Source organism: Bactrocera neohumeralis, chromosome 5 (assembly GCF_024586455.1).
Source record: "Bactrocera neohumeralis isolate Rockhampton chromosome 5, APGP_CSIRO_Bneo_wtdbg2-racon-allhic-juicebox.fasta_v2, whole genome shotgun sequence".
Taxonomy (NCBI): Eukaryota; Metazoa; Arthropoda; class Insecta; order Diptera; family Tephritidae; genus Bactrocera; species Bactrocera neohumeralis.
Window position 1 is genome coordinate 77,940,011 of NC_065922.1, and position 25,432 is coordinate 77,965,442.

Consider the following 25,432-nt stretch of genomic DNA (forward strand, 5'->3'; position numbering starts at 1 on the left):
GCTGCTTGCTAAAGACATGATGGTTATTTAACAGAAGTGAGCAGGCAGGGGTTTATACAAAGCAAAAGTGTTCTTTACAAAGCCAAAGTAAGGATTTAACTCTGTCATTTTAATGACAATACGATTATTGCAGTACATACTCATTCAATACTCTAAGTATTGAAGGGCGCCAGGTTAAACGAAGGTCCGAATTAAGTTCTTATCGAGTTTAAGAGTAAAGAGTTTTCAAGGAACATTGGCGCTAAGAAATCTGACTTGATATCTCTACCTAGCTCTTCTTTACTGGCGTAGTCACCGCTTACACGATCAAAGCCGAGTTTTCATTGGTAGTGTTTTTTACGTGGCGGGTCCCAAGCCCAGCGCACACCCAGAGGATACTTGGTCTAAGACCGGAAGTCGTGAGCTGCTTGAGCCATATGTAAAAGGGTCGTTTCTGGCCACTCTCAAGTGAATGGCAATCAGAGAACTTTCCTCACTTGCGTGAACTTCTACACATGACTTCATCCTTCCTCTACTTAGCTTCAGCCGAAAAAACTGAGGCCGTGACTACAATTTTGGCGGTTCTGAATTGCTAAAAATACGGTCTTCGTGCCCAAAGAGGCTTCAAAAGATCTAACGATCTTGGATCTTTGAAAAGATAGTGTCCTTTTGTTCTATGATACTTTAAATAAACTGCATTGTTTTCTCTCGGGCTCGCCAGCTCCACCAAATCATTGTGTGAACTACTAAAGACCCACGTTCGTCGTTTTCATAGCTCAAGCAGCTATCTTTGCGTAATCTTAAATTTGTTTTCTTTTAAACTAAACCAATCATAAAAACACTAGTATAACGGTTATATATGCATAGAGACATATTGATATGCTCATATAAATATTTTCGTATTCATCGCAAAATAATAGCGATAACACAACGATGGAACAATGATGCGGTGGCAGTGAGTGTGGGCGGGTCGGGTGTATAAGTGACAGCGTCGAAAAACTAAGAGTGCGGAAGCGTAAGGAAGAGCGTAAGGGCAGAGCTCTACTCAATCATCGGTGTTCCCGAAGGCTCCATGCGTCCCGTGTCTTGTGGCGCTTAATTGCGTAACTGTTAGAGCGCACGAAAGCTGACATTCATCGGAATAATCGCATCTAACGACTCACGTGTAAAACAAGATGGAGCGCTGAGGTGTGAGTAGAAGTGGGCGACGAGAGACGTCTTGTGGTTTCGCAGAAATTCGGTGTGTTGCGGCGAATGAAATTTTCATTGAAAGCTTGTGTAGAATTCGCGCTCAATGACATCCGTTGAGTGAGTGGGTGGGTGGGTGGTTGGATAGAGTATCCACTGATGCCAGACGCTTCTTTTTTCCCCACTCTTTCCGCTTGTTTCACCTCTGTTGGGTGGGTACTGTCGCATTATGCTCTTAAGCATTTCAATTTTCCGATTTCATATGTTTAAGCTGCCACGCCGCAGCACATAAGTATTCCCTGCAAAGCCAATAACAGCAGCAACGACCAGCGGTATTTGGTTTTCCGCGCACGTGTTTGCACTCACACTCACATGGACGCCCACGCGCTTTTATATATTCACTTCCACAAAAGTATTCCATACACGCGCCCGTGTGGCATGCAACGGTCTAGTGTGGCGCACTCAGCCACCCAAGCGGCCACAACTCGGCCCTGACTTTGTTTGCATGTGTGCGGCTGACAGCGCAGCAGTGGCAGCAAATGGAAATAATCATCACAACGAGCGCGGGAAACAATGTGAATATGAAACCAAAAACAAAAACAATATTCACATAAAGACGGCATTGTCGCCGGCTACAACAGAGGCCACGTTCACTCGCTTGCTTGGCTGGCAGCACCTTTTGTGAATTAGTTTGAACGTGGCAAGTTCCTGAAGCTTGCAACAACAGCGCCATGTTGCATGTGTTTATATTTTATGGATTAAGATGACACCAACGGTAACACGCGTACACAACAAGCTGCCACAAGCGTCGGTGATCCGCCAGCGGTGCAAAGCGATTTCAAGAAACGTCTTAAGGCACGCTAAGATGGAAAATGCGCATTTGAGACACGTGAGCTGCCGCTGCGCAGATTTTGTGTGACAATGTATGGTGTTAAGATTTCAAGATGTTTATATGAAATGAGGGGTTTAGACAGCAGGAAATTAATTTATATATAAAGAGTGAAGCTGCCTTTAGCGGAGACGAGGTATGGGGAACCCAGACTTTCTACTTCAATCGCAAAAGCAATCACAAAAGCAATCGTACACTCCTCAGCTTTTGGCCTAGGCTAGAATCGAAACCAGAATTTGATTTCGAATGCGACTCTTATGTTAGAGTTTACTAGTTATTTTATGCTTACATTTGTTTGGCTGCTTGGCCACAATATTACGGGAAAAACTGTAGGGCAGGTACTTCAGTCTCAATAACTGCGGAATGGTAACGAGTGAGAGCTCTGAATCGGAAGAGGTCTAGGTTACGTCGCTCTCACAATATCCATATTTCAATAGTTGTAGGAGTTATAATCGGTCGCTGTCCGAAGGGGATTTATGCGGTATGCTTGAGCATACTAGCTTTATCAGTTGTTTGGTAGAAGATGAGATAGAATAGTCTCAACACTTCCTCCTCGAATGTCCCGTTTTTGCCATATCAAGGCAAAATATGTCGGATCTGATATTTTAAGATATCCAGTTTAAATAGCGAAAATATAAATAAAATACCTAAGAAAATTTGAGATAGGTTCAGGGATACTGATATTCAACTACAGGAATTTTGCGTTTGAGATCATAATATTCACTATCAATATTGATAATCATACTGTAACCGTTTCTATATTTCGATATAAGCTATAAGTACGACTGACTCTGCATTACCGAACCAAATCCAAGTGTAGCTTTTAGAGATTTTTTGTTTAATGAATTCCTACTTTTATATGTATGTGTATCTATAAAAAGCGTAGTGTGCTTTGGAGATAAATCGCTCAACAGTTGCGGTAGCGACACAAGCAAAATCCGCTTTCCTCCGACTGCTGCCGAGTGCCAAAGACTGGTGGACCACCACTTGATTTGGGGCAATAGCAGCTGCAGCAGCAATGACTATTGAGCAAACTAGATGCAATGGCATAGAAATTCGCATCGCATAAAGATCGGGCGGAGCAGGGGACAGACAGCACATTTGCAGTCAACTGGCGTTGCAACAAACAGGCGACGAACAGACAGTGAAATTAAAGCAAATAGTGAAAGAAAATGAAATGGAAAGAGGAGGAAGCTGCTGCTGCAGCTTTGTTGTTAGAATTTGCGAGTGAATGCGCAGCAGTTTGTGGCAGCTATCAATGTGGCACAAAAGCATAGACACTTAAACACTGGTGACTTGTGAAGATGCAGATAATAAGAAAAGAGAAGCAACAGAATAAAATAAAACGGGAATCGAATAGAAAAACGTAAAGAGAGCAAAAAGTGGGCAAAGAAAGCTGCACAAACAAGTGAGTTGCTGGAACGAGCCGGCGGACACTGCGGACTGTGAGGGCGCTCGAACGCTTAAGCTTAAATCTACTACACAAATCCACTCAAAATATTGGAATGTCAGTTGTGTGGCAAGTGAAATCGCATATTGGGGCAGCGAGTGCTGCTTGAGATTATGGTTTGCCTTCGTGCTGCTGATGGCGTGGCATTTGAGATTATGTTATGATCATGGTTTGTTGTGTTAAGTAGAAATTGCGCTGCAGTGCCGAGAGATTGCTAAAATTTGAAGGTTTTAGTAGAATTTTTGTACTGGGTTTGCTCTTACACCACCAATGAGGACGCAGCTCCACTTTTGCCAATTCTTTTCCGGCCTTTTTTAGCACAAACTGCTTAAGACTTCGCTAGCGACACTAACGCCCATAAAATGCGCAGTGAAAAGCGCATAAAGTGCTATTATAGCAGCTTGCCACAGTGCCGGCAGTCCTCCTTTTCCACCCACGCTTGACTTTTTCGAAATTGCCAGCTTCAGTACGTGCTTAACTGCCAGCAGAACTGGCAAAACAGCAACAACTAGAAGACATTTCAAAGAATTGCTCAATCCAAAGAACATTAGAAACGAATACAGTCACACGCATACACACACATACATATGTATATCATGTCTCATTCATTGCCCGAGTGCTGGTCATAATCAGCAAGGGCTTAATCTCTATCGGCGATTCACAGCTTTGGCATTCGTGTTTAGTCAGCCACAGCAGCAGATACACATTTAATACGAGAAAAGCTGCCACCGCAACAACAAAGGCAAAGCGAAAGTCAAGGCAAACAATACGAGTACAACTAAATCCAAATCTCTGTCCAAAGGCGAGCGTTGCTATCTCTGAAATTGTCACGCAACATGCAACAGACAGTTGACAAGGCACTGAGCCACTGCATTGACAGCTGTGACTTTTGCCATAACAGGGTGCAGCATTTGAAGAGTGTAACTTTTCCGCTGCGCCACAAAACTACAGCGCCCGCTGCAGTGGGTCCTGTGGGTCAGTCCACTGGTCAACAGCAGTCAGCCAACGCTAGCCCGAAATTCACACACACGCACGCGAGTGTACATATGTATGTAAAAATTTATATGCAACTGCTTCAGCTTAACTGTGATTTGGTTGCTGCCCCATTGCGCTGTTTGTGTGGTAAGTGGATGCTGTTGTCGTGGCTGCAGCGCTGCGCAGCTGTGTTGTTCTTTTTTCGTCTCTCCTTCTTTGAAGCTCATTCTCATTGACACACTTGAGGATGGTGCGTCGGAGGGGTGTGGTTTTGCAAGTTTTTGAATCTGTGGTTTCAGATTTACGAAATCTCATGTAAATTGAGGTACTTGATGGGGTGTCAGCTATGGACAGATCATCATGAAATGAAATGTTAAGTAAGTTGCTGCGAAGTAGTTCATTTGCTTAAGGGAAAGTGTTGGGGTTGCATTCAGAAATTATTTGGGTAATTTGTGACTGAAATATTGAAAGTTATATTAGTTATAATAGTTGAACTGGGGGAAATGAATAAATGGGAATGCTTCAATAAAGAAACTGCGATTTATTTAAATAAATTCCATTGCTCAAAAGTATTTTGTACAAACCAAGGGCTTCAATGAAACGAGCGATTAATGCTGAGATCAGTTTCCTAGGTTCCACAAAAGTTTTTTTGGCTTTATTTGTGAGTATTCTTTGCAGGACCCTTAAAGGGGATACAACGACTCTGCATAATGGGAGTGCTAAGAATCCTTCGACGGTTGCACCAGAAAGAATACTCAACCCCTGACCGCCTATCGACATTGCAGTGGAAAGTTCCGGTGAATTCTCCACAAGGACCTTCGGAAAGTTGGTGGATGAAATAGACCACATTCCCTTGACCTTTATTTGAGAAAGTACATAGGTTTCAAGTCACACTAAAAGAGATCGGATGGCGTAAGAGCATGCGACTCATCAGTGGAATTTACAATATCTATATAATCGACTCAAAAAAGGAAAATGGAATGGGAGCCCAAATCTATTGCTCGGAGCTGGAGGCGACACTGCAAGCTGCCCGAATATTGCAGTATCTTTCAGGCAGAAGTCGTGCCTGAAGAAGATACCAGCGCAGGAAATAACATAAAGAAAATTAGTATATATAGTACGTCAATAGTAAGGCAGTAATTAAGGCAATAATCTCACATCACATTACGTCAGGGAATGTTTACAAAAGCGATTCGAAGCCACAAAGGAAGTCCGGGAAACGAAATAGCTGATGAGATTGCCGGAAGTGCAATACGTTTGTCTACCGTATTAGTGCAGGAAATACCAAAAACAATAAAAACGATATACAATGAAATTTCTGAAAGGTCTAACGAAGGCTTAGTGCGACATGGAACGTCTTAAAGATATGCAGGATCGCCAAGATCCTGTGTAAAAGCTCCGAAGAAAAACACGCATACTTTTACTCACACACAACTTACTGACTTCGGTGTTCAGTTGACTAGACGAAGTATTAAAATTAGACAACAAGTCGCTCTTAAAGTTCGCAATAAGCATTGACTGACGTCCTGTTTAGCGAATACTTTTCCTCAACTTGAACTGTACGTCCATCTGGCATTACTAAGAACCAGTCAGGTCTATGAATGGCCTGCCAGCTGGACTATGCCCATTCCAGACGAACAAAACTTTCGCCTCCCGAGCTAATACATTTACTTAAATAACTATATTTCCACCATTTTTTCGCCAACATCACTTTCATATGCACATTCTTACTGAAATTACTTTGCGTCAGCTGATCTGAAATCAGCCAAGTAATTGCTAGTTGCACACCTGTGTGGCGCACAATCATTTTCCTCGCATTTTCTCAGATTTTCCGTAATTACGGCGAGTGAAAACCATTTTCGTAATTAGAAATTAACAGCTAAAAGCAATTTTCCGCCGGCAAATGCATACGACGACCTAAATGCCGCATGCAACAGGGGCATGCATGCATGTGCTGTACAGCGGGCAGTCAAACACGTAGAGTAAAGAAAGGTTTACCTGCCTGCGAGCCACGCATGCATACATACAAAGGACCGAAGAAGGCAAATAGACAGCGTTGGAAATTTTCCTTTCTCCACGCTGCATCGTTAAGTTATGCGGCAGTGCAGCATATAAGCAAATACAAACAGATGCACAGCAACAACAACCGTATTATGTATACGCTGCTCACCTGTGTCAGACTTAATAATAAGATGAGAAGTCTTTCACTGTTTTCTGGGACCATGCTTGCCACACACTTGTAGTTGTTGTCGTTACTGGAAATTTAATATTGCACTATGCTTACTACCTACTATCTATATACATATATCACCAATATTGCAACGTCCTCTTCATTCGCCGTTTATGGGTCATACTTAATGTCTCATTGGCCGGCTTTTATTTGCCATATTGACCTACTCGCTTAACGAATGCTTACTGTTGCTTACACTTTTACTCTGTCTTCCGTTGCCCGCTCAACTATTTCTTTACTCCAAACGTTTCTCTGGCTTTTCCTCACATTCCTGTCGAGTCTTCGACGTGTTTTCAACAGCACTTTCAGCTTCACTGCCTTCAATTGTTCCGTTATGACTATGCGAAGTAGTAAACGATGAATGCTATTGTTTATTTTATGACAGTTTTAGTTATAGAACAACCAACCAAGAGCGGCAGGCAGAGCGAGCTCAATGGGAAGACAGTTCTAGGTATGTGCGCGACAATATATTCCAATGATAGCGCAAATGAAAAATCACCTGCTTCTGCAGCGAACTCTGCGGCGTCGTCTTCGCTTCCTCACTGCTTTTACATGTTTTCTTTGTCTCGATTCTTTCAACTTCGTTTCGACATTATTTACTTTGGCTTGAATTCCTTTCCTCCGCTGGTTTCTCACACCGTCCAATGACGGTTGCTTTCGTTCGCTCTAAATGAACCGCAATGTTCGATTTGCGCGTTTGTCAATATTTATTTTTTGCCATTGTCAGCTGGTGCGTGGCGAGTTCGAGCGAATGTGGCAGGTATTGAACTCGCAGCTTCTAAACTTCGTCCGCCTGTCTGAAGCGGCAATAAATTGAATGCTCTACACATTTAGAATATGTCCGGATTGTGGGTGTGGTTGTTGTTCTTTTGAATCATCATATTTACGACGTTATCTCGCTGCCTAATCTTTATGTATTTGAGAATCTCATTTCGAGTTTCCAAATAAATTTTTTTATGTAAGTGTGCGACTTGTGCGCTGTGGACGGCCGAAACGCCTGTGAAAACATATTTCATAGCAATTTCCGGCCATTAAATCCGAAAAGTGGCTGCCACATATTCCTACTCTGACATTTTTGGCTGTTAAATAAATTACATTAATTATGTTCGCTGACTGGAAGTGATGAAAATTGGAAAATATTTTTGCCGATATTAGAACTTCGGTAATTTCTTTTATAGGTTAGTTAACACTGACTGGCTTTCACGCCATACTTAAACCTACAAGTCCTTTGTAATGCCAGATGTAGCATCATTAAACGAGCTGAGGTTTACGTTGTGCAAGACGTCAAGTCTCTTTGCGAAGTTTGATAGAGGGTTGATATCCAGTTCTGATCTCTTCTCTAGTCCCTTCAGCTGTGAAGCTCCTAGTATCTAAACAGAGTTCTAAATGAGGCCTGACATAAGCAGAGGATGTGTTTCAGCGTCTCTCTCATGGCTACTCCCCTGCACTTTTTACATGTGTCACACTTAATAATGCTCATACTGATCTAATAAGTTGTGGCCTATGATTAAGAAAACAATCGTTCTGCAGTCTTTTCGAGACCGTGTGAGTAGAAAGCTTGCATGTTTTCTCTCCAATCCCTTGCACATGATCTTAGTGTTCCTGCATATCTCTAAGGCGTTCCATCTAACAATGATCCGTCTGTCAGTCCTTTCGGAAATTTCGTTGTTTACGTGCCCTATAGAGAGGTGTAATCCGATTTTACCCATTGGAAAACTATATCCTCTTCTACTTGATGTACGACATTATTGCAGGAGCAAAGCTCGTTGTGGTGGTTTTTAGTGAAAGCTTCTGACTTATCATCATTTTATTTGTATTGCTTAATTTTCGTTAAATATTTATCTTTTGTGTCTTTTTGTAAAAAATGTAATATCCATTTTCTTCATCTATCTTTGTAGGCCTCGCCGTCGTTCTGGCTCCAGCATTGTCGTTATTGATGGTGATGATTTGAAGCCATGCTTACCGGACGACTACATTAGTAGTCAGCATTATCGACAGCATTCTGGTGAAAGTAAAGAAATCGATCAGGAAATGTTGACAATGCTTTCAGTTAATCAAGATAATGGTGAGTTATGATGAATGCAAGCACCAAAGCGCACTCTCATTAACGTTCTCGCATTTCCCCAATAGGTCCACATCGTGAGATGGCTGTCGATTGTCCAGATAATTTTATCGCGCGTAATAAGACACCACCACGTTATCCACCACCACACCGTCCACCACAGGTAAATAGTCTTAGGTTTGACGGGAAGTCAAGAGTAAAGCAAAGCACATCATCATTGAAAAAGAACTGCACCACTCACTCAAACCACCTACCCAATAAGCACAAATGCATGCAAGCATTAAATAACAGCCCACCCAACACACTCACCTTCACCAAAATCCAAAAAGCCACAAAACACCATACTACCACACAATCATCATCGACACACTCACTATCCTCATCACAAAAATCGGCAATGTCTATAACATCATCAATGACCGACACCTCATCATCATCATCACCACCACCACTACCAACCACCCCCCCACCCATAATGCATAAAACACACAGATCCCTTGCACCCCACACCGCTTCTCTCATGAACGTTACCAACATCGACACCGACACCGACACTAACCAGTTTGCCACACAATGTGTAGAATTATTTAACGGTAATGGTAACAGACTAATCGTTACGTATCATTCTAAATGCGACTCATCGCCGTCGACATCACCATTACCAACAAAAACAACAACAATATCCACCATATCAACAAATACATCACCGACTTCATCACACCACTCCACAACGACATACACCAAAATTGCGCTACTCAATGATACGAACACACTGTTGCAACAACAAAATTTGTACAACCAACAACATCAATTGAAATTGGATCAAATTGAAAATTTCGAAAACAATTTGGCCACCGAAACGACGGAACCAACACAAAACGCACAACAAACACAAATTGGCGAAATGCAGCCACCAACACAATATAAAACCCATAACAATACACCACAACAACAGACACCACCGACTGCGACACACACCAGCAATGGCGGTGGCAATAAGAAGGCTCTGCCGGCGCCGAACAACAAGCACGGCGCAACCAGTACCAATCCGAATGGCTTCACCAGCGGTGAGGAGTTCGAGTTGGTGGCCATCGATGGTGGACTGCTACAACGTGCTGGTTCCTCTTCCTTTTCATCTCCGTACGAGGATTCGATCGGCAAGAGCTCTTTCGATTCCATTGCTTATTGTCATTTACATAACAAGCAAAACAACAACATCAATAGTCTCAACAACAATAACATAAACAACAATCATCACAACAACACGAGCAATTCATCTAATTCATCAACGCCAACGAAGCGTGGTTGCGGTGGTATTGCCGGTGGCGCTGACGATAGTAGCGGCTCGAACGGCTCCTCGCCTTGCGCCAATGAAGGGCCATTGATTGAGGGTTTGTGCGGCGCGCCGCCCGAGTATGAGCTGCTACCGCTCTCAATGTGCAAACAAGTGGCCGCGAGTCTCTTACAGCCGCCGTCGGGTAAGCACCGTGAGCTGCCCGTCGACGTGCCGGACAGTTTCATAGAGATCGTGAAGACGCCGCCGCGTTATCCGCCGCCACCGCATCTGTCCTCGCTGTCATCGCAGCTGTCGTCGAACTCGTCCACTTCGACGGCCAACACTACACTGACGCACATCAACTCATCGTCCAACTCATCCACCAACAACAACAATAATCACAACAACAGTCACACTAACGATAACTCTTTCTCGCCCACGTGTTCCTCCGTGTCGGGCTCATACTCGGCGCTGGCATCCATCTCGGCCACGGGTGTCGCAACATTGTCCGCATGTTCGCCACTCTCCACGGATCATCAGTCAAAATCATCAAGCACAAAGTCAACGTCCGGCTCCGGCTGTCATCCACTGAAACAGTTGGTTAAACAGAAGAGTCTGATATCGTTGGGCTCGCTGAGTGGCTCCTCGGAGAAATTAGATAAATCAACAGCAGCAGCAACGCAACGTCAACAACCGCAACCGCAAGTGCCAACGGGTGGCGGCACAAGTGCGGTCGATGGGTGCTTGGTGGGCAAAAGTGCCAAGACGTCGTCCAAGCGCAACGATGAGGTATTACAACCACTTGTTTCACACTCCTTTCTGTCCACTTCACTATGTAAACTTTGAAAGAATTCTGTAATACGTTGTGCATTCCACATTTTCCGGATGCACCGTTGTACCAAGCAGGCCAAAAACCTACTGCAATTTGCTGCAGCGTGCTCGTAGACACTCTTTTGTCCCTTCCCCCCGTTTGCTGCTACTACTCTTTGGTAGTGGTAAAACTTGTGTATACTTTGCTTTTCCAATCATTTTTCTTTTTATTTCTTTTGGTTTTTCGTAGTTGTATCATCTTTGTTGTTTGCTTTAGTTTATTTCACATTATTTTTAGTCCTCCATTTGTATGTAAGCTGTAACTGTAAAGCGAAAAGTACGCAATTTGTGCTAGCATGGTCCGGATCCAACTTTGTACCTACTCCTCTGCGCTGCCTCCACCTGCTAAAGCGCCTGACTTGTAAAGCTGTCGCGCCTTGTAAACTCACACGTAAACTCATCTTACCGCTTAAGGTGCTGCGACTAAGGCGTTCCAATTGCTATCGCAGTCACAATCGTCTTCTGTTTTTATTGCAAGCTCTTAATAATCACGGCCACTTGCTCTTAGATATCAGTTTTCATACAATTTTTACACACACGGAGTAGATTAGCTTAAGAGGTCGATCCTTCGATCATAAAAAATGTAAGAACGCGTGTGAAATGTTTTAGACAGCTCACATTATTACAGTTTTCAAAGGACGGCGGTTCTCAAGCGATTTTGCCTGTCTTGTCACATCCCCAATACGCGGTGCTGATTTTGCTAGGAATTTCAAGCGTGAGCGTGTGCTAACAGCAGCAGCGCATTAACAAATCGTGCTGCCATAAATGTTGCTCCGCGCGTTAGCTGCCGAATGCTGCACGTCCACAATTATTTAACTCCTACTCCGCGCGCGTACCGTATTTTCAGCGCGCGTTGCCACTAAGCAGCCAGCGTTGCGTGTGTGCTTCGCTTTTCCATTTCGTTGACAGTTATGACGCACGAAATGATTGTGTTGCAATTGAGCGCGCGTTAGCGCCTGCTGGCAACGCCACCGCCTCAAACAAGTGGCGAGCATGTGCAACTGTTGCTGCCACACATGTTGCGCGCGGCAGCCGTGGCGCTGTGCAATGGCTGGGGCGAAACTGTATTTTATGAGCATCGCATACGTAATATCCCCATCGCGCTGTCAAGTCGTTGTCACTGCGCGCTCATAAATTCCAAATTTTCACCCGAAAACCGGCAGATTATGTGTGCAAAAGCATGAAAGCAAAGTGCGACGTGCAACAAGCGTATTAAACTGTTTGCTGGCAGCGCACCAATTGTTGCCATATTTTATGATACTTTTGTGGCGCTTGTTGCATGCACAAAGCAGCGCCAAGCAGCAGCGCTTTTCAATAAAATATTGCAACTTTTCTTTTTGCAGGACCTCAGCAGAATTCATGCTTTTACATTGAAGCACAAACCACGCGCTTTGTGCGTCAGTCACGTGAGGCTATTGGCTTACGTTTAGCCCGCAGTACTCACTCTCCTTCTGCCTCTCCTCCTACTACTTTTCCGCGGAGTTGTGTCTTCGACTGACTGTGCGTTTGGTCCTTTGAGCTTTTGTGAGTATGACTTTTTTAGTGCCGAATTTCATGGCTGTCATAGTTACCGATTTAGTCAATTTAGTTGAGGTTATGTTGCAAATTTTGAGTGTAACTTTTTGTGGCATTGAGCAACTTAATTAGTTCAATATGCCGCATTTTCTGTAAAAGTGTTTTCCGCGCTTCTATGCTGCATGCCTTCGCGTACTTTCTGCAATTACTTTTGCTAGATAAAATGTAATATTTCAAATTGCAATCTCACTTGAAATCTCTGCATTAGCGCTTGAGCTATGGAAAATTGAATTTCGCATTTTAAAATACTTTCGTCAGCGCGCCCCCACAGCCACGTGCAAAATTTCTCATCTCAGCCTGCACGGCTCCGCCGACACCCTGTAGGCTGTCGCGCCAACCAACACTCGCGCGAGTTCTTGACTGCCTTTCGAGTGCCGTCGGAAATTAAGGCAATAATAATAATTTAAATGCTGCCGACGCTCACGTGTCGCCCTCACAACCTGCCGTGACGCGTTCTCCAGCCGTGTGATAATCGCTATTACCACTGCTTTGCCATCATCACTGCGCACTTTGTATAGTATGGTGTGTTACATGGTAGCACATGTTGCAGATGCTTATCGCACGGACAACGGCCAATACAGACGTGTCACAAACTCGTGTGTCCGCAGCTGGTAGGATTTTAATTCCATGAGCAAGATGTAATAAGTTTAGATACGGCATGTACATGTGACCTGCAAACGTTCACCACGAGGGCTTTGCAATAGGCAACATGCTTGTACCCAGCTTTACCACCTAATCCCATGTTGCATTGGTATACAGTTAAGCGTCACAGCCCCCGGCGGTCGGCGCAAATTGCCCCAATTTTTTGAAAATTTTTTATGGGTTGTAGGCGAAACTGACAAAAAGAACTCAAAATAGTCAAATTTATCATGCCAAGCAGTACTGCCTGACTTATGATAAAAACTATGTTATATAGAGAGAACATTTTTGCTAAGTGGCAAGTTAACTGTTCGCACGCATATGTCAAAACACGCGTAACCAGTTATTTTCTAGAGAAATCTTAATTCGAAATCTTTATCATAAATCCCAATTATAAGTTCTTTTATTATTAGTTCTCTTATTTTGCACTTAAATTCCGTCATCTTGATAAAGCTATTGTTCCGGCTCGCCCGCTGCTTGATCACTGCATCCTAAACTGCAGAAAAACTTTTGAAATTGTAAAATTGAAGTTAAAAAATTTCTCGAAACATACCAACCTTGACTTCGCATGTAAAAAGCGTTCCCGTTTGCTGCTTAACACCGTTACCTTTTGCTACAATCGTATAAAAATATTGCTCAACACTTTTATTTTCATTAAACTTTTACACTTGCATACTCACCAACTCGCTTAAATAACCTCATCTTCTCCATCTATGCGACATGCCGAACTCTCGTAACAAAAATAACGAAACTCGTAACTAACCGCTACTAACCAACGCTTGTAGTTACCGTTAACGCTAAAACTGACCAACACAAACTATTTTTAATGTATTCCACGATTTTGCTAATCACATTTTGTTTTTCTTGCTACGCGCCGCACAGTTGAATGGCTCTGTGAAGCCCGTGCCGCCGCCGCGTGATCACCTGCGCGTCGAAAAGGATGGCCGCCTGATAAACCGCACGCCCGCGCCGCAACTGCCAGATCGCCGTTTGGGCAGCAGTGGAGTAGGCGCGCCACAGCAGATAGCGCAGATTGTCGAGCCGACGCTGGAGCAGCTGGACAGCATCAAAAAGTACCAGGTAAGTGCACAGTTTGTTAATTTAAATTTTCATATTTGCAAAGCTATTGCAAGCGCGTGAAATATGCGCAGGTTTCAAGCGCGTTAGACAGCGTGGACGGTGTGACGCAGCGTTGCATATGCCATTAATAAGATGCCGTTAAAATTCCGTTATAGCAGCCGCCTAAAAGTATGCAACGTGTTTGCGTGACTTGCGTGATTGTATGCTGGCAATGCATTGGCAGTAAAACTGTTGCTTTTTACAGCGCGGATTTGTTTTGTGCGCGCTTTACCCCTGATTTAGCATATTTATGCATTTCACACGTTTTATGAGCGCATAAATTTGTATTACAAAGTAGTTTTGCGAGTTGTGGGCCATAAGCGCCCGGTGAGTGCTGGCATATTAAAGTTTATGTGGAGTTTTAGTTCGAAAGCATTCTAATTCTAGCGTATGCACGCGTTGTAAGGAAGCCGCTCCGATGCTTTGTTGAAAAATAGGAAAGTAACGGTCTAGTTTTAGTGAAAATTTGGTGGTTGGAATAAGAAGAACTATGGACATAATGATATCTTTAACAAACTCAGTATAAGCGTCAATAAATCAGACTACATTCTCCCAGTGCTGGATTTCAATAGACACTTCCAGGTGAGGATACCCTCTAGACGAGAATGGAGAAGGGGCATAATAGGGGAGAAAAATACCATCTCAGTCTATACCGACGGGTCCAAAATGGTCCGCGGTGCAGGTACGGTAGTATATTCTGACGATTTGGACATTTCTCTCTATTCGTCTACCGAACTCGGCTAGCATCCTTCAAGCGGAAGTAATAGGCATAGAGAAGAGCTGCGAAGCTCTTTTGGATAACCACGAGAGGATACATAAAGCAACAATATACACGGATAGCCAGACGGCTTTTCTGGCCTTGTCGTCGCCCATGACTAAGATCGATCAGGAGAGAGCTCAATAAACAATTTCAACAATTAGCAAACAACGCCTACCTGCCTACCTGCAGGTGAAAAACTTTAAGGAATATGCAGCAATTCTTTAGAGCTGACATCTCCACTAACATATTTGAACGCGGAATTAAAAGAAATTAAGAATCTTAAGCAGCTTGTGACCCACACAACTGATTGCACGAAGTATTTGTCGCAAAATAACGACTGCCGAACAAAGGTTACAGTTATACAGCGCGCTTAAATGCCACGCCCACGGCGCATCACACGGCAGCACGGTGCAAGAGCACGCAACGCAAAATATGCAAATTGCAAATAATGTGGAGTAGAAATCAAAAGTGCATGGGAAAAGAGCTGCAAGCAAAAGCGCAAAAGCCACCGCTCTGCGAAGTCGCGGGGTGGGTGGGTGCCGGAGCGTGTGAATAATGAGCATTGTGCTGTAGCAAACAGATGGGGAATAAAAGCAGCGAGAGTGCATTGAAAAATGATATTGGAAATTCAATGAATTCAACCGCAGCGAAGAGGAACTGCTATAACGGCAACGGCAACCAGCACAACAACGCCGCTAAGTGTAATTTGTAACGTTAACAACAAGGGCAGGGGAATATACAACACGCGAGTTTGATGGCCGCGGGCACACACATAAATAATGCATTGGGGGCGGGAAAGTGAGGTTAGAACATAAATAATGCATGGCAGTAAGGTAGGTAACAGCGGCAAAGTAAGTAGGTGCACCAGCAAGTGGCGTTGCCAACTGACAGTTGGGATACAACACTGAGTAAACAGCAGTCTAGCTGAATAGAGCAATACCAGCTGCAGCTCCTGCGCCGTAAGCAAGAGAAATGGCTAAAAATAAATGAAATGAAAAGAAAGAATGAATACACTCATTGCAAAAATAAATACAAATGAGTGGCGGAAATGTCGGTGACGCAGGCGACATGTAACAAAGCCCATTACGCTTTGGTAAATATCCAGCTTGCAACGGCAATGGCACGCCACGGTGCACGGCGCGTGCTTACAATCGAAATGGAAAGCCAGTGAGTGGGGGCTGGGAAAGCATCAAATCAATGAACGCTTTGGTGCATGACAATGCAATGCGGGCGCAGGGAAGCGCGCACGATGCCACAGTGGAATTGTGTGAAAGCGATGGTACCAAAATAACTGGAAATGTTTAAATTTAAGTAAATATTTGATTTGGATTAGTTGGCAAAGTGCATAAGCGGTAAAATGTGCGGAATGGAGTAGAAAATCTTATGAATATTGACAGTGAGCTTGTGGCAAAGCTGCATTACGGAAAATGCTGAAGCGCAGAGCAGACAAAGATCTAAACTGTATTGTTACCGATGAGAGAATATTGGCAAAAAAATGCTGCTGCAAACATAAAAATACAGTGCAAGACGCGATACGCATAAATTGCAACGAAGTGATGGCTGTTTGGGAAAATTTGGATTTAGTAACTATGCACGCGAAGAAGGCCGAAAGAATATACAAGAAAAGAATTAAGAAAGTTTAAATAAATCTAGTTTAATAAGGAAATGAAAGCAATTGGCCTCAGCATCCTCGCCGTTTGTTCTGCTTTCTCCAGACTGGATAAGGAAGCGAAGCAGGTGGGTCTGATACTGAACGAGGGCAAGACGAAATATCTCCTGTCATCAAACAAACAGTCGTCGCACTTGCGACTTGGCTCCCACGTCACTGTTGACAGTCATAACTTCGAAGTCGGAGATAATTTCGTCTATCTTGGAACCAGCGTCCTGCTATATGGTGCAGAGGCATGGGCGATGACAACATTTGAAGAGTCGACGTTACGAGTTTTTGAGAGAAAGGCGGACATTTGCGCATTGGCTACGGCGAATACCGAATTGGATGGAACGATGGGCTGTATGAGATATTCGACGACATTGACATAGTTCAGCGAATTAAGAAACAGCGGCTGCGTTGGCTAGGTCATGCCGTACGTATGGACGAAAACACTCGAGCTCTCAAAGTATCCGGTGCAATTCCCGCCGAGGTAAGCAGAGGAACAGAAAGACCTCCACTCCTCTGGAAAGACGAGGTGGGGAATGACCTTGCGAAAAGAAGAAACAACTGGCGCGCTGTTGTTAACTCGGCTATATGCCAGTAAAGAGGAAGAAGAAATGAAAACAAACAAGAAACGTTCAAGGTGCAATAATATTGAGGCTTAAATGAGAGGCTCACCAGCCACCACCCTCCATAGTAAGAGATTCTAACACAGATTCCCTGGCACTGTGTGTCGTTAACCAGCAGCCTTAAACCACTTTTGTCCACTTATTTAATGTGCCAGCTCAGCCCATTACACGCACATAGTTTGCTTAACCTACATCACCTAACCACGTTCCGGCGCTCTTTGACAATTAAGTTTATCGCCTGCAAGTGTCCTCACAGCCCTTAAGTGCCACGTAAGTGCGCAATCACCTGAGTAACTATTGCGACAACTTGCCACATCAAACTGACCTGCGCCCACCTCCGGCGCCAACAACAAGCCGTAGGTTGTTGTAAGTGCCTGGCATCTTGCTTGAGTTATGAATTTGAGTGGCGGAAACTTTGGCCCGCTTTGTGGCAGTTTACGCCGAATAATAACAACAAATTGAGTAGAGAACTTTTCGTATAAAAATAAATAGAGTTGGGTGCGAATTACGAGCGCACACACGCGCATACGCAAATGAGTTTCTGTTTGCTTTGTGTGCGTATGAAAGCATTGACAGCGTTGACAACGCTGACGCAGGGTTACTTTGTTTGAGTGGCAGTAAATATGGCAGTGGCATGCGACTCGTTGCGAAAGCGGTTGACAACTTCCGGCGGTGGCAAAAAAAAGCAGTGGCGCTCAAACTGAAAGTAAATAGACGCTTGCTAATAATAGCGCTGTGGGAAGTTTGCAAAGTCGGCCAAGGCGCAGAAAGTGCGAACTGTGTGAGCGCGTCGAAGGAGTTGTGTAAAGAGTGCGGCGGGAATACGCTACGGGTAGCAATGAAGTGTCAAAGTGTCGAAGTGTCAGCACGATGAAATTGTGGAAATGTGCTACTCGAAACTTATTATGCAAATTTACGTTACAGAAGCAAAAAGTGTCGATGCAACAAGCCGCAGCCTGCGCTAAAGAGCGGCAGCGCAGAACATCGCGAGAGTGTGTGACCACAAGTCTTTGTTATTTAAGCAAATAGTGAATATACTCGTATTTCACATTACCGGCATATTTCGCAACGAAATCGATATTGTGGGCCAAGTTTTGAACCAAACAGTAAAAGCCTGACACACCCACTCACTACGTTGTCACTGAAACTACACCCACTCAAGTGCTTTGTCTACAGCTACAATTTATGTGAACTACCTCACTTTATTGACCCTGTTGTATATACATACATATATACTTTTGGATAAAAGAGTGTAATCCTTGCGCAGCCCACTCCCCTTCGCGCGCCGTTTCCTTCGTTATACTTTGTTGAAGTGTCGCTTGAGCACCACGACATTTATGAACTTGAGCTCATTTCTTACACTATTTTCGGTTGACCCATGCTATTAAGTGTTCTTCTTGCAGCGGTGACCTTTGTGCTTTTATGATGGCGCCATCAGCGTGAAATGGCCCGGTCGGCCATGCCATACAGCTCGTTCATCGTACCATCCACCATACAGCAGTTGCTAAAAGCTGTCAACGGTCTACGTACATACCATATATTTACGCACGTTGTAAGGAATATGTGTCACAGTTAGTTGTTGCTCTTGTTTTTGCTGTCGTTTAGCCGGTTTTAGCTGGTTCAAATGACACTTTTTATCTGTGTTCGACTACAAGACTACAGACAAAATTGATGCCATGTCGCGCGCTTAATCTCTTCTATTTCTTCTTTTTCTTTCTGCTTTCATTTTCTTTATTTTCTCAAATAATACAGAGTGTGCGCTTTATAGGGTTTTAATTTGAAGAAGCTTTTAACGGCAGCTACGCTTGGGATAATGTCAAATACATGTTTGCAACATTTTGCATTGTCTACTTTTTTGAGTTTTATTTCGCCATCTTCTTCCTCTAGTGAGTGTCGTATAATAAAATATTTGAACTCGGTCCTCTTTCTTCAATTTAAAATTTCATTTATTAACCCCTAGTTTGGTTGCATTCGTTTGCCATGGTCGTCATCAAAAAGGGGTTTTCTCTTCCGAGGCGTTTTGTTCCTTTTCATTGGGGACATTTTTTACGTAGCAGCTTCCAAACCCTGTGGAGGGGATGTTTCGCCTTCTCACTTTAGGATATTCTTTGGCTACCCAGAGGATACTTGGTCTAGGACCGGAAGTCGTGAGCTGCTTGAGTCAGGCTCCACTATTTCTCTCTAACTTTTTTTGGGTTTCAAGTCCATCTAAGGCGATATTCGGCTGTTTTAGAACGTCATCCAAAGTATAGTCTTAGATGTCTAGAATACAAAAGCTTCACGTAAAAGCTTTCCAGTCGTTTTGTGGCTGCCTAAAACTTTGTGTAGCTTCGTAGTACTAAAAACTTGTGTAGCATTGTAAGATTCGAGGCTTTTCAATAAAAATCTGGGATATACTTAAACTCAGTTAAACATATTGAAGTATGATTAGAAATACGAAAAGACTTTTTCGACTACCCAATATTATCTCTATTCCTGCTTAGTGGTGGCTGCCACCATCCATAGTTTGTATCGGTGAAATAATTTTTTACCATGCCCCAATTGTTTCGTTCTGAGATTATATTTTTCCTTCGACGACCCATTCGAAACACCCCGTATGTTCATATTCATTGCATATATTGCACCGCGAAGTGTGTAAACGCAGTTAAGCACAGCTTTGTTGACAAATACAATAATAAAAGTAGAAACGTCACCGCGGATGGGTTTTTTCGGGAAACCTTCGTCCGTCGCGTTAGTTGAAATGCTTCAGTATGCAAATACAAACAACATTTGCATACTCGTACTCATACGAAAATGTGTGTGTAGAAGAATTGAAAAAATCCGGCCACCTGCTCGGTGCATTGTTTACTTGTGCTTAGCTTGGACCACCCTTTTCATGAGAGGTTGAGCGGAGCGCTCGTTTGCACCAGTTGTTGTTGTGTTTCTGTTTGTGTTTTGTTTATTTTATGTTGTTTATTGTGATTTCGTGAAATGTTAATTAGCTCTGCGTTCCGAACCAGTTCAAGAAATAGTAAAAAAAACAGCGCAAGTTAATAACCACAAAGGCAAGAGACAGATTAAAGCACGACTAGCAAGCTCCTCGTCTTAGCAAAGCTGTGGAAGAATTCCACATACTATTTGTTTTTCTTTTTATTTGTTTGTTTACTTTATAGTATTCAAATGTTTTCTTTGCCATTCGCACAAAAAATGCAGCAGAACAGGTTCCACAAACAATAGGCGATGGTGCAAGGCAAACCGCGTTGGCCAGGGAATGTCAAATTGGGTTCAGCAATAAACAAGCTCATCGGCTACTCCGCGCACATAATTCAACACACATACATACTAATGTGTTTTCTAAGTTGTAGCGATAAAACTAGGCATGATTTATACGAAACTGGTGTCGAATCGAAAGCGTTAGTGTCAATTTTTTTTATAAAATAGCAAAACAACTTTTCAATATAGTATCTCATTAAATTTGCTGGTCAATTGGTGCCGGTTTAAATCTTTTGTAGGACCATTTGGAGCATTTGAGGGAAGTACTTTTTGCTAAATCTTTGGAGCCGTGATCGATGAGCTCTACGGCAACATAAATATTTTAAGCGTAAGATAATTCAACGAATCCGTTTGCTAGCCCATATAATTGGCATGGAAGATGATGCTTCAGCGAAAAGCGAAGTTTTGTGTTCTCCACCCAGAACGACCCACTGTTGTAGTGCCACAGAATATAAACTAATTTATCCTCACAATAAAGGAATAATGCTCAGTTGATAACGTGTACTAACTCTGGGCTTATGCCGATAACCACTCACACTTTTTCTTGGAGCTTTCATCAGAAATCTGTTGTAGGATGGCTGAAATCATCTCCACATATTTTTCTTTTCTCTAGTAACCACAATACTTAGTTGCTCAAAGCGCCATAGAGCACCGTGCGTGTCTGGCTCTATCAATGTAGACTGAATTATGAATAAATAAGTAATTAAACAGGTGCGCAATACGAACGCGCCCGCACGCCCAGCGACCCTTCCTCTGTTTGCTTGCAGCCGACGCTGACGATATTGTTTCCGCTATCAGGCTATTGACCACGCCTGGGGATGTTGTCGCACAACCAACTGTAGCCCTACACATACACAAGCACATTATTACTGTGTGGCATTATATTGAAGTAGGTTTAATCGTAGAGACATGGCAATAAGTGCCAGACAGCTGCTGGTGATTGCGGGGTGGAGCGGTGTGCGCTGAAGTTATTATGGAGAGAAGTGAACAGAATTGCAATGGAGTGCAACATTACTAACAATTAGCGCGATAACAGCGCCACAGCGCACTTACGACTAGTAAATTCCAATCTAAGTGTTTGCGTATGTGTGTGTGTCGTTGCGAGCGTGTTGGGCTGTTTAGACTGTTAATTAAGCGTGTGCTGCGTGTAGCAGAGCGGTAATTACGCACACAGCTATAGTTATGGCTGCGCCAAGTGTTGACATCCATGCATACACACTTTGGTGGGGGGAGCGTATTCATGCATATGCAAATATCCCGTAGTCATAAGCGCACGCTCATGCAAATGCAACACTGTGACGCGCCTGGTAACGCACAATGCTCACAAGTGCCAAGGGCGTGCTCACTGTTACCACTCACCTGTGCCTGTGCCTGTGTGGTGGTGCGTGTGTGAGTGGTGTACTCAACTCTCCAGCGCTCAGCGCTCGCTATTAACTGACAGGTGTTCGTGCGCTGAGCAAATAATACACGTGCAAATGCCAGTCAATACGCTTACTTCAGCGCCGATCACAGTGAGCACGGAATGCAAAAAATTCCACAAAAGTAAATAAAAATGAATTATTAGCAGAGAACGGAACTACTAAAGTACTCAGCTTTATTAATTTCAATTAACTTTGCTTGGTTTGCTTCTGCTTCGTGCAAAACGTGCAAAATATTTATAGTTTTTTTGTTGGTAATGGGCTTTTATCACTCATAAATATTTTACATTTTACAGCGCTTAAATTTTATCGCCGCTTAACAGCTTTTTCATGCTAAAGCGTTTTTTGCTTATCGAATATTTTATGGTTTGTAGTCAAAAATAAACAATTACGTCAATCAATTGACATTTAAATCGCCTATTCTGCTGACGCCACTGTACTAGACTACCGGGCGGAGAGTAAACGAAGAGCGAAAGTTGATCAAAAGTTCTCAGCTCGATACTTAGAAATCGAATGTTAAATATAACTGTAATCATCGAAATAGAACATAAGGGTTTTTAAATAAGGTGGAAGGTTTTTAATTACCAAGCCCAACTCATTACTTTTGAATTTTTAAGGTTATGTGAAGTTAGGTTCTTGTCCAGGTTTGCGTTTCGCGATCTCATGTGCAGTTAGGGTCTTGTCCAGGTTTGCGTTTCACGATCTCATTTCCGGTTAGGTTCTTGTCCAGGCTTACATTTCGTGATCTCATGACCATCAAATTCTGGAATGGATTACACACGAAATTCTGCGCTGCCATCTGTGCTAAACACCAGTCTCAATGACGTCATAAGGGAAGTATTCTCGCCATTGTACGCCTTTAACCGCTCTCTTCCGCCTCGCTCTTAGCCTCTCATAGAGCCATGTTTTGCGCCGTTTGTAGTTGCAACTTTTACATTCGTGTGATAGACAGGTTAATGCAATTTAGATGTGCTGCGCGTCACTGGCTGAACATCACTGGAAAAATTTAAAGCACGTTAAGTGAATAACGTATGGCCTTATCTGCCTGGCGGTGTGTATATGTTTGAGCATTATTTTAACTTTTTGTTGCTGGCGCACACATACTCGTAGTTGGTGTGCTGCTTGATTGAAACCAGTAAGCCACAACTGTCGCGAAAAAATGTTAGCAAACTTCTCACTCGTGGCTGTTGGCCAAACGAAAGGCAATAATGCATGTAGGAAACTTAACTGCTGTGGAAGTGCTCGCTGCCTTAGCTAACTTTTTGCGCTGGCTGATGCGCCTATTTTTACCAGCACACTTGCGATTTCCCAGCCAGTTGAAGTGGTGTGGCGCGCGGCAATAGGAAAGCGCTGAAAATATAAATGGGAAAAGTGTAAAAAGGCAAGAATATTTTATTTTAAGCCGTGTACTGGCAGCGCGCGTCAGCAGCAGTACTTAAATGCAGGCGAGAGGGTTGCCAGCGCCGCGCACAGTGTGTGCTGTACCGTGGTGCGGAGCTGGTGGGGTTGCGCGCGGTTGCCATGACGCGCGATACAACTAGACAAGCCAAGTAGAAGTTGTCGCCGTTGTCCGCGATATGGTTTGCTTCGCTGCCGCTGCGGCTGTGTTTTCGCTTGTGCGCTTTGTTTGGGCCGGTCGGTTGGTTAGTTTGGCTGGAAATGTTGTTGCTGGCTCAAACTAAAAACATTTACTGGTTTCTCGACAGTGCCATTTGTGGCGTTAGACCGTACGACAGCAATGCGCATAGAATAAACGGAAAACACGACAGCGCGTAACAGTTAATAAACAAGCGCGGAAGCTCGAGAGTGCGCGTTTTGGAGTGGCTAATGAACGCACCAAAAACAGTAAACAAAATTAAAAATAAAAATAAAAAAGTGGACACGCATCATTTTCCGCTGCTTAATGCATTGAGTTACGTGTAACTTCACTTCACCAAGCATTACTACAACAATGAAAGTAATCACAATGCAGCTTAGGGAAAAGCGCACTGCGCGCATATACAGCTGAAATGAGTTGCGGCGCTTTGCGCTTCATAATTGTTTGTTTTGTCTGCAGCGCACCCACACATTTATACACGCGCGCTCTCACTTATATATATATTATACAAGCGCACGTTAACAAGTGCGCTTACAACTAGTTGGCCGAAAGCGTTGACTTGCCGTTGGTGTTATTGGCAACGCGCAAATCAGTTGTCATTTGTTTTGGCCAGGAGCGGTTGCGGTAACGTCGCGCTACGCTTGTGAACTGTGACAGGCGCTGCTGAGTTGAAACACGCGAAAGGCTACGGTGCTGATTCTGTTTTTTCCGGTTCACCGCTGCAATCACGCGCTGACGCGACTTGCGGCAACACGGTTAGAAATACTTTTTGCTTAATTAAGAAAAGACTTGGTGTCAAAGTGTGCGCGTTGTGGGAGCTTGCATAAAAGCCTGGTCACACACAGGCAGCGTTCGCGTAAGCGGTTAGTAAATTTAATTAGCATGAAAATCGATTAAAATCGTGTTGTGCCAACAAGAAAAAGTTGAAAGGTGTGAAAAATATAAATTTGAAAAGTGCTAAAGGCTCTAAGTGTTCAAAATAATTTCATACTAGTCTTTAAGTTGACTGCATATAATATTGGCGAAATCACAAATAAAGCGATAAAAAACTATATTAACTTCAAATGGCGAATGGCGAATGGCGAATGGCTAGCGCTTATCAGCTCGGTAACCAGGCGCAGTGCAAAAACAAAGTGAATGTGTGTAAAAGTTAAGAATGCTTCAGCGTTCGCCGCAAAGCAAACTTCTGCTTGCACAGTACGCTGGAATGTGCTCACTCCGCTTCCACCTATTCTCCATCTGTCGGTCGCCTTCTGCTCCACTCTACTCCAGGCCACCACCGCGCCACGCCCCTACTTTTGCGCCTCTACTAGGCACTGCTCTGTGTTGACTGTCATAACTTTGTTATTTGCTTGTAATTTGTTGGCATTTTGCTTATCGCGTTTAGCTGCGAACGGCTATTAAGTCAACCGCAAATGCAGACGAGGCGAGAGATTATGGAAAAAGTGAAAATCTATTAAAACGTAATTTATGACAAATGTAGAAATGGAAATTTTGACTTTTTGTGTGCTGACTATGTGTAGAAGAACTGGTTAGAATGCGAAGAATAATTTTTTGAGTAAAAACAGTAAAGTTGAAATAATATAAGTTAACCCGTTTGAAACGGCGCCGGAACATACTGACCCACACGTTTCTATTCCTCATTTTTAATGCTATTTTTATTACATTACTAGTGGATCCGGCCACGCGTTGCTGTGGTTATATTATACATTTTATACTATTATTTGTATAATAAACTATTCAATACAGTGACAATTTTATTTACGAATAAAGGCGAAAACGTTTTTGTCGGTATAAGAATCCAAAGAATAGTACTTGAGGTTTAATTTTGAATACGTTCAAACCAATCAATTTCATTCGAAAAAATAACGAA

The 25,432-nt window shown here is 43.3% G+C and overlaps 1 protein-coding gene across 6 annotated transcripts in view; it reads left to right on the forward strand.

The window, feature by feature from the left end:
- Positions 1–25,432, forward strand: part of LOC126759016 (protein PALS1) — a 154,249-nt gene that overhangs the window by 110,173 nt on the left and 18,644 nt on the right. For 2 of the 6 annotated variants that reach the window (XM_050473534.1, XM_050473537.1), the window contains 4 exons: positions 8,610–8,776; positions 8,842–8,936; positions 10,590–10,838; positions 14,016–14,213. In XM_050473534.1, the coding sequence (XP_050329491.1) occupies positions 8,610–8,776; positions 8,842–8,936; positions 10,590–10,838; positions 14,016–14,213 (709 nt within the window). Of the gene's footprint in view, positions 1–8,609; positions 8,777–8,841; positions 8,937–9,683; positions 10,839–14,015; positions 14,214–23,945; positions 24,490–25,432 lie in introns of those variants that run through there. The other 4 variants (XM_050473535.1, XM_050473536.1, XM_050473533.1 and 1 more) reach the window with 3 other exon arrangements.